General features: G+C 37.9%; 2 protein-coding genes across 5 annotated transcripts in view; one reads left to right on the plus strand and one right to left on the minus strand.

Moving 5' to 3' along the window:
* Positions 1 to 1,571: 1,571 nt before the first annotated feature.
* Positions 1,572 to 5,184, minus strand: nudt21 (nudix hydrolase 21). 2 transcript variants are annotated; one of them, XM_034041354.3, is made up of 7 exons: positions 4,647 to 5,184; positions 3,737 to 3,937; positions 3,366 to 3,429; positions 2,933 to 3,037; positions 2,589 to 2,664; positions 2,381 to 2,495; positions 1,572 to 1,876 (listed from the first exon to the last, which is right to left on the minus strand). In XM_034041354.3, the coding sequence occupies exons 1-7, from the start codon at positions 4,763 to 4,765 to the stop codon at positions 1,855 to 1,857; spliced, it is 702 nt and encodes a 233-aa protein (XP_033897245.1). In that variant the 5' UTR covers positions 4,766 to 5,184; the 3' UTR covers positions 1,572 to 1,854. The 2 variants fall into 2 exon arrangements, with proteins under 2 accessions (XP_033897245.1, XP_033897246.1); XM_034041355.3 differs by having other exon boundaries at positions 2,933 to 3,022; positions 4,647 to 5,183.
* A 798-nt stretch (positions 5,185 to 5,982) lies between these two features.
* The window catches only part of LOC117424319 (protein NLRC5-like), a 41,702-nt gene continuing 34,185 nt past the window's right edge, over positions 5,983 to 13,499 (plus strand). The window contains exons 1-9 of one of the 3 annotated variants that reach the window (XM_058992828.1): positions 5,983 to 6,219; positions 6,732 to 6,889; positions 7,817 to 7,861; positions 7,959 to 8,068; positions 8,781 to 8,950; positions 9,501 to 9,661; positions 10,310 to 10,335; positions 10,789 to 10,998; positions 11,378 to 12,514. The gene's annotated coding sequence lies outside the window, so the exon portion shown is untranslated. Of the gene's footprint in view, positions 6,220 to 6,731; positions 6,890 to 7,816; positions 7,862 to 7,958; positions 8,069 to 8,780; positions 8,951 to 9,500; positions 9,662 to 10,309; positions 10,518 to 10,788; positions 10,999 to 11,377; positions 12,515 to 13,499 lie in introns of all 3 variants that reach the window. The other 2 variants (XM_058992829.1, XM_058992827.1) reach the window with 2 other exon arrangements.

Consider the following 13,499-nt stretch of genomic DNA (forward strand, 5'->3'; position numbering starts at 1 on the left):
TTTCAAGGCTGACGTTTTTTCGAAGTTACTTATTTTTTTAATGGTATCCGAAACTAGTTTATTGCTGCCATCTACTGTTGATTTTAGGAATACACCAAGCAGAAAAAAGAATAATGCGTCGACAACTGCAGTACCATTTGGGAACTTGAGAAGTTGATTTGTGTGTACCTCTGAAACGCATATACCCGCATTTAATACCCACAAGTATCCAAATGACGTTTTCTCGTGTATTTTCAAACGTCATGCTGTACGGATTCACCCGCTCCCCCCTCATAGGTGGTCATATATATGAACGTATACACTGCTCAATTAATGGATATATGCATGTGTACATACAGGCATTCATATTCCCCCATACCCTAAAAAAACAGTGGTAGAACACATGCACCTGTAGAAATACTTAAAGAAAATTAAGCAGAAGTGCCAACTCACTTTAGGAACTTGTCCTATTTTAGCAGTGACTTTTGTAAAAGAAGGGAAATGATAATGCATTTGAGAGATATATACAGAAATCTCACTCATTGGATCACTCCTTGGCCTCTTTGAATAAGCAATATGCACATTTCTGAATATATCTTTTGAGCAGTGGATGAGAAAGCAATACATTCAAAGCAATGACAAAAAGCACCTTATAACAGTAACAAAAGTCCTGCCCTTTTGGTAGCCCGTGACTCTGGCTTCGCTGTCACTAAAAAAACAGCATTCCCCTTGAAAAGGTCTTCACTTGTGAAATTCCAGTAATACGAGCCAAACTGCTTGAAGCGTGTAACACAAACATTCCAGCTGCATGACGAGGGCATTCGCTCAATGTTAGTCTAGTTGACGTGGTTTCCTGTTTTTAACTCTCTGAGTTTATCATTGCAAGTTATGGGTAAAAGTCACAGTGATCTGGTTAAGTGTCACTATCAGTTAAGGGCAGTTGGTAGCACCAAGTTTACATGGAACATGAGACGCAATACTGTGGAGATATGTATTACTATCAAGTGACGGAGATCGATGGATATCACTGGCAAAAATCTTCAACACACTGACAGACCAGGACCCTTGAGCCTAACCCATTTAAAATCAGCAATACTCATGTTTGGTTCTGTGGAATTAAGGTATACCATAAAACACATTTACACCACTACGTGGTACCTGCTACTGAGCACACTTACCCATGAAGTTTCCTTTTTTTTTTTTTTCACAAAATACCTCTACCTATTTATTTAAGAGCACCTATAGACACACATATGTGGAAGTTCAGTTACACAATTAACTCAGTGCATCACCTCACAAGCTACATATTACAGATGTTGGAAAATACTTGACCCCAGTCTCTCTTCAGTACAAAAAGGCTGCTGTATACGGCAAACCTGGAATTTACACTAATGTGCTGAAGGGGTTAATTCAACACATTTCTGTTGAGCTACCAGGTATGTTTTTGTATGTTACCCTTTCCAATATTAAAATGAAACTAAAGAAATGAACACAGCTTGAAGTGTCTGGCTTCTAGATGTGATGCTAAAAATTAAGTAGCATTACTTTGCAAAGTGTCCACAGCATCTCTCAATAAGTATACAGCGGACAGATTGTCCAGGCATTGGGTAACAGTTTTAATGAAGTACAAAAGTGGTAGCTATACTGAAAAATGTTTAACACAAAGCCTTTCACTCCATTATTTAGAACAAGTCACTTTTTTATCCACTTTAACCAGTTTCTTAAAACAAGGAGACACTTTACACTGCTGTAACAAAATTAACAAACAAAAAAAAAAGTTATTGCATTCCAAGGAACTTTTATCCATATCTTCTTCTGAAGCTGTGCTCACAGAGACAGTTTCTCAATCAATCAAGTGTGCTGGAAAAGTGGCGATCAGTTGTAAATAAAATTGAACCTGAAATATATAAAAATAAATTAATTAAAATGACAGGCAATGACCAAAGTGCCTATCCAGTGATGGAAATATGACCCCAACTGCATAGCAGTTTGATCCATTCCTGGTTTTACTACGAGTTTTATAAAACACACCTGAGCTTGTTACCTATACACTGTGGCTAATCAGGCTTGTAGTAAAACCTGGAATGGGTGAAATTGCCATGCAATAGGAGTCTTATTTCCATCCCTGCTATTTACTCAGCAATTTAGGTTTACATTGCTCCCTCAATATTTCACAAGTTTAACTCGATAGTCCATGTTAATTGTACTTGAACTGTATATTTTACTCTTATATGCCTTCACACATTCTCAATATTTCAAGTCACATACTAAAAAATAGGAAGCACTGTATATTTCAGTAGCACTTACTTAACATCTGGTAATAGACAAATTAAACAAACTGTATTCTATGCAATTGTACAATTATAAAAGGTGTCCCCTCCCTTAAACACATTCCTCTCACCTGCTAAGAAGCTGTGGCAGACTGGAGATGATGGGTCCGTAGCCTGGGGCGTTATCATACAACTCAAACAAGGGAGCTGCTACAAGTTTGTAGTTTTTCGGCACAGCGAACAGAGCTGCAACAAAACAGGGAAATAAATTAAAGAAGAGTTTCAACCGATTGAACAGAGAACTCCACAACCATAAAACAAAACAAAAAACTCACTCACCCTTTTCCTGCAACTGCACCAGGAAAAGCTTCTTGTGTTCCTTAGGTTTAGTGATGTGAGCAGGAATATATGGGTACTGCCAAAAGAAGCATGGAAATGTATTGTTAAAGCAAGAAACAAAAATAAAACCACAACTACTGCAACTAACAAGTATCAAGCTGATGTGGAAATGCAATAGTCTGTTTGTTTACTCTACACAAAGCAAATAGATTTAGCCAGAGCACTTTATCTATGCAGATTTGCGTTAAAATGTCATACAATTGGTCCCCGAGTAGCACCAATCTAGAACTACCCAATTACCAGCTGCAGATTGCCTGAATTTAACTAGAAGGCTTTTTACTCACCTGCGGGGGTTCAAAGTTTGGTCTCCACCAATTTCCAATGCAGTCATCAATTACCCAATCCTGCTGCACACCATCCTGACGCCCAAGAATCTGTGGGTTAAAAAACTTTTAAAAACTAATTGCATGTCGAAAAAAGGGTGTGCAGTTCAAATAATCATCATTATAACAATTGATTATATATATTACAAAATCAAAATAAAACCTGTGTTTTAACAGAAACGCTACTTCACAGTTCACAGGTTTTATTCTGGGTTTGCAATCCAGTTCCTAAAATCCTAACTTAATGAACACATACATATCACTGCACAATTTGAAGAGCAAAATTACAGCACTGCTTAGTGCTTTATGGATCCATCTGGCTTTATTTTATAATTGAATCATTTCCCCTTCAAACTAAATAAAGCTCTCAATACACATTAGAAAAAATGAATACCTCTGTCATAAGACGCTTCAGTCCTTCCACTTCATCTTCCCCGGGGTTGAGTTCTCCTCCAGGTCTAAGACAGAAAAGCAAAATGTGTTTGCAAATGATCCATATCTTAAACACCACATCAAAGGGGGAATATGCTGTAATTCAGGTGGTTTTCCATGCCTTCAGGAGAACCAATATCTAGATTATGCCAGTGCCTCAAGGTTACACAATATAATACAGGTTTGTGGTTTTGCAAGGTGACGGCCATCTGCTACTATGTATGGGGGGGGGGGGGGGGGGTTGTGCAACTTGAAACAGGCTTTATATAGAGAAGCCTAAGAGAGCTTTTGCTGTGCAGCAGTTCGTCTATATCATGCAATGTGTGTACTTACAGTTTGAAAAACGTAGTCCCCAGCTGCAGTAACAAAACATGAGGCAGTCTGTGCTCGTGGACGATCAGGACCCCCTCCACCGTCCGCCTCATTCCAGTTTTGTCAAACTCCTCCCGCATGCGCTGAAACCGCGCCGCCACCGAGCTGTCTTTCTCATACAGAGGCTCCTTCGTGCCGAAAGTGTAATTGGTCAGCGGGTACCTGATGAGACACAAGAAGATACATGGGTTAACCTGCACCGTTAGGGGCCAGGGCACACAAATGGAAACACATGCATTCTGAATTTGGATCGATTTATTTTTATTAAGTACAAACTTAATGAAAATAATAGAAACTATTTTTTATTTTTTTATTTATAGTATAAAATCAGAAATACAACACATGCTAGAAATACCAGTCCTCCATCTTTTGATGGGGCAGGGAGATAACACAATATCATACCTAATGTGGTTCAAATACAGCAGGTTACATGCTCGTTAGGTCTTACTGCAGTGAGCATCACAAGATCTGTGTCCAACACACATTTCTGCACAAGATTTAGCACTGGGACTCCCTGAGACGAAGCGTTGGCTCCCCACCCCTAGTGCCCGACTCCAGGGCAGGCTGGATGCAGACTCACACTGCCACTGCTTGTGTACCTTCCCTGCCATTAACTTAAGCGCTGTATGACATTAAAAGCCATTTCCCAAACAACAGCACAGGAATATATTTCATCTTTAAGATGTATAAGACGTATTTTAATATAGATTTTTTTTTAACCGAACCGATTATAATAGGTGATATTATCGATCAAGTTATATTAGATGATTGTATAATTTATACTCGTAAACGCACATGGTAATTACACAATACATTGTGACTGTTTAAATGTTGTTTTTAGGTACAACACACGCACAGATAATATACTCACAGGTTGATGGTCCTCTCCAGCGTGAGAGGTTTGTTCTGCTGCATGTATTTGTTATCGAACTGATTGAGTCCGCGGCGGGGCCAGCCTGTCTGGGAACGGTTGGGCAGGGTTACCGACATGATTCAAACACGGGTAGCCTCCTTCACTGTGCAACTTTAAAACTACAGCCCACGTATTTAATATCGAAATATCGTTTTCCCCCGCGGCGATCTCCCCCGATTTAAATATGGGAAGAGCAATTGAACAAAGCTACACCCGCTCTCACCCTAGCAAAGAGAAACCACATCCGGGGCACAAACAGGCCTTTTCCGTGTTACGGTACCAGCAGCGGCATACAACAACCCGTTTTTTTTCTTTTTTTTTTCTACGTTCCGGCTCCTAAAAATGATCGTTTGAATGATCACAGTCTCAGCTTAGCTTAGCTGCTGTTTTCTAACGAGCAAACATGAAAAAAGAGACCAAAAAGCGGTTCCGGATGAGAAACTCTGGCTATCTCTTTGTGTTTGTTGCCTCGTGATGCAAAAAAAAGTACACGCTTTCAAAATGGCGCCGACGCAGTGTCGTCATCAGCGTAATGCGCGCCCACTTTTTGTTTTTTTGCGTAATAAAACCATTAACTTCAGTAATTAAAAAAAAAAAACTAAAAAACTACCACTACAGTTTATGCGTATCCTAAATACAGATTTTTTTTAAAAAAAATATAGCCTATATTTTAAAGAAAAATCTAAAGAAATCTGTAGATAAATAAAAACATTTTGACAATGTCACGTTTTCTGTAAGCATTTTTTTAAGCTTTTAGATTTTGTGCCATATTTATTAATCTTTTTAAAATATAATATTTTCCCAAAATAATTAACAAATCCAATTATAGGCTTTACCCTCCTGCTGCATATATATATATATATATATATATATATATATATATATATATATATATATATATATATATATATTGAGAAAAAGGAAAACTGCTGTGTACCAAAATGATCAATAAGAAAAAAGAAAAGGACATTTCAGGTACTTAAAAAGGTAGAATAATTGATTACAAATCAATTATCAGGACGTTTCGGACTACAAGTGCTTCATCGGCTGACTATATATATTTATATATATATATATATATATATATATATATATATATATATATATATATATATATATAGTCAACGTGTTTCTTTTTGCAGAGTGTACATTTTATCGGTTTCCCTGAAACTCACACGGCTCGTTGTTTTCCTTTACTTGCACATACCTGTGTTTTTTGTTTAATCTTTCAAAAGAAAAAAAAAAAAAAACGAACTCATTTAATATTAAAAAAAATCTAAATATGTTTCCTGATGTAATAAATTCTACAGCACTAACCTGTTTGAATGTGACAGTAGATACCACCGTGAATGCATTTTTCTGGTTCAGCAACATTTTTTAATGTATTTCTCGTTTTTAACCACTCCCACAAAATCAAGACTCTGTAGTGCAGGTGTCTGTTGCGTTTGACAAATGTTCCATAAAATAACACTGATACACACAGTCATGGCAAAATCTGATCTCATCATACTTATCATCTTTGCACATTTGGGTAAGCCTAATTTTTTATATTGTTTTATTCTTATTTAAAAAAAAAATAATGATAATAATACTGTGGCATACTGATACCACTGGAAAATAGCAAAGTGATAGCTTGGACAAAAAATTGGCAAGCGCACAAAACATGGCAAAACATGTACTTGCACGTTAACATTTTTTTTTTTGGTAACATGTATTAATAATAAATGGTTTAAGTAATTTTTGTATTAATATTTTTTCAATGTCATGTTATTTCTTGGCAATTAGTAGACAACTTTTTGCAGTTCAAATCTGACAGAAAACTATTAGGCATACCCACAGATGTAACTGAATAGGGAAATAATGTGCAGGAACTGTGTTTTTGCAGATTGATACTGCTTTGGTAAATATGCAAATCATGTGAATTGCTTTTCAGTTTCAGTGCTTTTATTAAAGGGGATTTTACTCAAGCTAACAGGCTCTGAAAGTCAGGCATACCCATTGATGTAACGTCACCTTAGCATTAACGCGGATGCTGTTTTGCAGATGTTTTGTTTTCTGAGGATTCCTGTGGGTATTTTCAATTGATGGAACATTTGAAGCTGACTGATTCTGTGCGTTTTTTACAATCTCGACCAGTAGATGATTGGAGAAAGCCTACTCAAGTCTTCATTGACTCCACCGTGGCTAACATTATTCAACTGGTAAGAAACTCAGGGAGACACATAGAGCTTGATGATGTCCCTACAGCTAAATTGAACTCTACTGATTTTAAACAAAATAACACATCATCAATCTAATCCAGCGGTTCTTAAACTATGGGACGCGCGCCTCCCAAGGGAGACGCGAGCTGTGTGTCCTTTATTTTTTGGAGAGGTTGGATGATTTTTTTAAAAAAATAACAAATTATTATATATAGTATACAGCGATTTTCAGAGGAAGAAGTCGCCAAATTGTATCATCAGAACATAAGTCCACGCTTCTCTCGTCCTGACGTAGTACAGTGGTGACGTTCTTCACGTAGTGCAGATTTCCGCAGAATCTGAGATGCGCGTTCTTCGAGGGCTGCTGCGTGACGTCACTCAACCCCACCCGCAGAAATCTGCAGATCCTGCACAGCTCAGCGCAGCTTTGAAAAGTTGCTGCGGTGCTGGTTGCGGCTGTGAACCAGAGATCCCCAGTGACCTGCTAATCGTAATGCAAATTACTACAGCTGCCCCCTTGTTAACGGAAGCGAACGACACCAATTATTTATATAAACATAATGTACGAAATCAGTGATAAATGATGTATAATGTTACAATAAAATCACTAACTCTGTATAGGTAGATAACCCAGACAAATATGACGTTTAAAAATGATCAGCCATCATTAATGCATTTAATAGTGTTTATATTGGTGTTTACTCTGGTTAAGTGGTTTAAAGAGGAGTAGTAAATTGTCTATCGACATTTATGGCGACTTTAGAATGTCGAAATAGCGACATCTAGCGACTTTGTGAGGTTTCCAGCTTTGTGGAGTTGGCAACACTGTTCAGCAGCGCGCCCTGCTCACCACGAGCATTCTTTTAAATATCTATTTTTCTTGTTCACAATAACTGGATTGTTTTTGGGTTGTTTTTTTTTTACTAGGAAGGGACAACACAAAGCCTTATAAGTCTGCTGTGGTTGGACATGGTAAGTACTATTGCATAGCACAAATCCAATACTGTATGCATTTACATTTTTAAAGTGCTTCAGTGTTTGCAGGCTAACTGGTCCTTGTAAATTACAGAAATGGAAAAACAGCTTTATATCATGGGATCCTAATGAGTTTTGTGGAATGGAGTCAATGACAATGCCATTGGACCTGTTGTGGTTACCAGACCTCTATATCTATGAGATGTAAGTGAATTTCACTGCAGTAGAGAGCTGTCACATTCTGCAATCTGCAATATGTTTCTGTGCCAGGTTGACATATTACTTTTGAGTGTGAAGCTGTTGCATGAGCTTCTAGCTTGTGTGTTTGCAGTTGCTGTAGCGACTCCATCTAGAGAAATGTTGCCATCAACTTGCTGGCCCGTATTACACTGTTAACATTTCTAACCACGGGGACCCTGAATGGCTCACTTGGTAAAAGCAGCCGCGGGATGTGCAGTGTGAGTTGTACAGCGCAGGTTCATGTCCTTGCTGTGCCAAGTCGCCGGTCTTCACTGGAGAATATGAAGGGAGCGTCGCATTGGCTCTGACGCTCCCGTGAGTTAGAGAGGCAAAATCGTCCGGGACTGTTTCTCCTCAATGAGCTACAGCGAACACTGCTGGCCAGCTGCCCAGTGATCTCAGAGCGGATACCTGCAGGGCTGGCCTGTGTCCTCCAGAGGCCGGTAGCTCGCTGACCTCCGCTCTCGAGCTCCTGGGTGTAAAAGAGGAAGCTGGCTCGGTCGTGGGGTCGGAGGACGCCCGCTGAACCTTCGGATCTCTTCAGCTGTGTGAAGAGAAAAAATGATTGGACATTTTAAATTGGGGAGAAAATTGGGGGGTAAAATAATTGGGCACACTAAATTAAAAAACAAATACAAAATAAATGAATTCTAATCCCAGATCTCTTATTTTGTAGCATGGATGATGATGTAAGCCCTGTGGTCAATGTTTTAGAAGTGAAGCATGATGGCTCTGTTAAACAATCCAAGCCTATAAGACTTGTTAGTGCCTGCAAGTTGGACATTTTTGGATTTCCTTTTGACACCCAAAGGTGCACAATAACATTTGGTCCTTATGTTCATACAGGTGAGTCAATTACATTTAAATATACAAGTACAGATACACACATGTTAATAATCTAAATTCATATACAGATATATAATATGTATCATAACAGAAGCAAAGATTGCTGGTGCAGTCTAATGTTGACCCAACTATGTAAAGAAACATGCTAGTTCCAGTTGAACCTGTTTTAAAACAGATACCACAAATCTGGTCAGATAGAGCTTCTTTACAGTAGTACAGCTCTTTATTATATTTTGACAGTTCAAATCGCTCAGATAAACAAACAAAACATCCCTAAAACTAACTCTTGTTGGAAATAAATTAATCCACTAAGTTTAAAATCTATAGGATTACTGTTGATTGCCATCTAATATTGTGGCTGTGTTGCAGAAACATTGCATGTGGATTTAATCTAATCAGGTCTGCTCCTTTTGTTGCTGTCTGCAGTTATCTGCATGGATGTGCAAATAAAATGATTTGATATCTCTGTTTGTCTTTGCACAAAAGTGTCTGAAGGTTTCATTTAATACACTGTTATAATTTCTTTTTTATTTCATTATTAAATGACCAGTGGAACAAATAACTATGGTTGCAGCGTCCAACTCTTCTGTTGTAACCCAGCTCTCCAGGGACAATTTCTCTAAAAGAGGAGAATGGGAACTTCTGCATATTGATGTCCAGAACCTAAATCTTTCTTTCAGTGGCATTCTGTACAGTCAAGTCAAATACACGGTAAGAGTCATCAACAATGATAAAAATGACATAGCTCGCTGTGCAGTCTTAAGTAATTGCTCAAGGGAGGAATCTGATTCCTTCTCTTAATGTGATTCATACCAAATATTTATCGAGGATACATTGATCCTACTGTGCAGGATTCATATTTCAACAAGAAAAACAAACTCAGAGGTGTCTTCTTGATCTGCTAACATTCTCATATTTCAAGTGTTTGAAGGCAAAAAGTGTGTTAAATTGTATTTAATATTTCTGTTCATTTCTGTTGCAATGTTGATCTACACTTTTGCAAGTTAGGGTTACTGTCTGTAGTGGATTTCCTTTTGTAGTCACAGTCCTAATTTGCAACTATAACTACAGCTTATGAAAGAGATGACAAGATGGCATTTGACTCATCTTCAGTATTATGTAATGTCTTGTCCTTGATCACTAGACATAAAGCTGGGAAGATGTTTGTGAATAAAACAAAGAATGGTCATTCCAATATATAAAGTAATTCAATATTATATTATTACCCCGTCTTTCTTAAAACACTCAGGGGTAGATGTACTAAGATGGGTTATATTGTACCCAGATTGATTTGCTTAGGAAAATGTAGATCAATTCATTTTAAATAGCTATACTGTCCCCAATCTCTTTTTTTTCCAGATAACATTAAAAAGGATACCGATTGTGTACGTGGTGAATTTGATATGCCCAGCAGGGTTTCTGATAATCCTGGATTTTGCTGGCATGTTTATTTCAGTAACTGGAGGGGAAAGGCTGGGGTTCAAGGTCACAGTTGTCCTTGGATTCTTGGTTCTGCTTCTAATACTGAATGATCAGCTACCCAACACAGACGTGTCTCCCATTCTTGGTAACACACAACACAACTATAGAGCTGATGTTTTCTACATGGGCAACTACCTTCTTAAATCTGTAAAAACTAGTAAACTTATCATAGGTACAGTGTGTCCTAAAATCCATGAAGACCCAAAAAACAGCAGCCCTCGTTCCATGGTGTTCAATCTATATGTAGATAATCTGTCACATCTTATTTTTAAAATGTAACTTGCATTAGACACTCTTTTTTTGTCATCTGCCTATCAAATGTAATCTAAATAACGCTCCTCATATTGTATTCACAGGGGTGTTTTGCTTACTTTGCTTTGCCCTGATGATAATAAGCATAATGGGTACAATCGGAGTCTTGTACATGGTGGAAATGTCGTCGATGAGCTCTGAGGTGCCGAGCTGGATGAAAAAGTGGGTGCTGAAGCACATGGCAAAAGTCCTTCTTGTGAAAACCAGTCACACAGCAGATACAGGAGCTGATGAGAACATTATCGGTTTCTCAAGTAAGACCTTCCAAGTTATGAAAATAGAAAAAGGCAACAAAGCTATTGCATACAGGAACACCCCTGATTGCAGGCTGTTAAAATATTTCTTCCAAGCTAGTTTTCAAACCTGATTGGATCAATTTCTTTAGTGTCTCCAGTTTTTGAAGCATTGTTTAAAAATTGTAATAATTTATTTTCTTCCCCTAAATCAAAATCATTGTAATCTGTTGATTTTGTACAGCTGTCCTGTAGATGTTACTGTTTACTATCACTCTTGTAATTGTATTAAAATAAAGAGAGTCAATTCTGTTCCCACATTTTACAACAGCAGTGTCTATATTACTGTAATGTCACACAGTGTTTTTACACTATTGTACTGATTATCTGCCACCCTCAGATTCCAGCGTACCAAGCACATCGATTCAAATGAAAAAAGCCTTGGAGAAAACAAGCAGGAAGGACAGTAATGAAGCAATACTGCTGAAGAAGCTGCTGCTTGAAATCTTAATGATCAGACGTCACTTGGCCAACGCTAGACTCAAGGAGGAATCACAAAATGACTGGCACATGGTTGCTTATGTCTTAGACAGGTTTATCTGTATATTTTACTTTTGTAGCATAGTAATCAGTATGGGAGTGTTAATTACTGTTTGGGCAATTCCACACATTTAGCAAATTCCATTTGTTCTGCTTCAGCAGCAAGCAAATTAAATTAGAACTCAACATGCTACTAAAGTCATTTTTGATATCAGCATTAAATAAAGAAAGCAAAAAACTAAGAATTCAATCACCTGGTCAATGATATTAGACAATGTCAAACCCCATCATATGTGCCGACCTGAAAAATTATTTTTTCTTTTGTTATAAAACTTTATTCATTCGTTTTTTTCTTTCTTTTTTGATTAACAAACAAGCTATTTAGGTTACTAAATCTTTCATTTTAAACCAAGAGCGCATTGTGTTATTATGAAATTGTCTGTATTGTGACTTCTGGTATTTGAAAAGAGGCCTGAAAAAAAAAAAAAAAGGTTTTGAGATGAGCTTGAGAATGTTCTATTTTGGCCTTTGTATTTGTTGATTTTTATATCCAGAGATCAGTGAGTATACGTTGAAAATAGACTTGAGACCCGGGACAGATGCTCCTCTTTTCAAAACCCTACTGCTGCAGTGCATTGGGAGCTACGGGTGCCATTCAGATAGGAGAGGGTCGACCCTATGAGGTAGTCAAAGCCATTACCAATAGCACAACACAAGCGTGTACACACAATGCAAGCAGCCAGACATGGAAAGCAGCCAGACATGGAAAACAAAACCACAGAGGTCAGAGCCTAAACTCAACTCAACATAATGAAGGTGAAAACTTTGGTTTTTTGCCACCGTGACCCACTAGATGGCAGTAACGTGCATATTTTTTTTTTAATTTGTGTTATTTCTCTCAGCCTGTTGCTGTAGATTTAATCTGAAAATAAAACTATTCCCATTTAGCTTTCACTTTCATATTCTCACAGAACAATGCTCAGCACTGCAAGCTCCGGTAAGATACAGAATACAGAAATATATCATTGTTTAAAAATATTTTATTAATGACTCCCGTATACAGGATTAAGCAGGCAACTCAGCTAAGGGTTAGTGTGTAAAATGTGTTACAAGTACACTGGACTGCGCACAACACAGTTCCCGTACAGAAAGCGGTTCATCAGGGTGCTGCGTTGTTTAGTGAAAATAATATAACGCAAGCTATAGATTAGCATATATGGAATAAATGGATGGTAACCTTGCTTGTATGTCTCTTGGTGTAAAGGCTCTAAGCAACAGGTTGCACGTTGTAGTTAATGTAACATTAATGCGACTGGATGATCATGTGCTGAGAGGAGCGTTCAGAACCCGGGGATTCCCAAACGCTCACGGGACGCCTTATACAATAAGATACTACCATTGAATAGCACTTCACCTTGTCCCGGCTTCAATACAACCGAATGTCTGTAATATTTAACTTGTGGGATTAAGTAAAATGCTGTATATGTAAAAGCGTGGGCCTGATTACGCTTTTTTCTTTTTTTTTTTTTTTTAAACACGTTATTTTTGTTTGTTAAATGCACGGAGTGAGGGAGCGACACTCATAAGTAAGTGCAAACTATTAAGACACTAAAAGAATACTCACATTTCAACGAGGGTACATTTTTTACGCAACGCGCAGGAAACCTAACTAGATGAAGATGAAGCAGACGCGCAGTTTGGAATGGCTGCGTTGCGCTGCGTTCAACAGCTTAGGGATCCAAGCAGACAAGGGGCAGAGCAGAAATTTACAGGAACGCAGAGTTATTTCTGTCAATACAGTACGGTTTCACATGCATCACACAATTCAGAGAGAAACCAGGTGATACCAGTAGGGCAGGAAGCTGAATTTTGTTGTGGTCCTTCAAAGCTCTTCAAAGACACAGAATAGATGTTGGAATGTTTACAAAGTATTTATTTATATATATATTTTTTAATTCGATAGGTCTGCTTTGTGAGTTATT

Source organism: Acipenser ruthenus, chromosome 19, assembly GCF_902713425.1.
Source record: "Acipenser ruthenus chromosome 19, fAciRut3.2 maternal haplotype, whole genome shotgun sequence".
Taxonomy (NCBI): Eukaryota; Metazoa; Chordata; class Actinopteri; order Acipenseriformes; family Acipenseridae; genus Acipenser; species Acipenser ruthenus.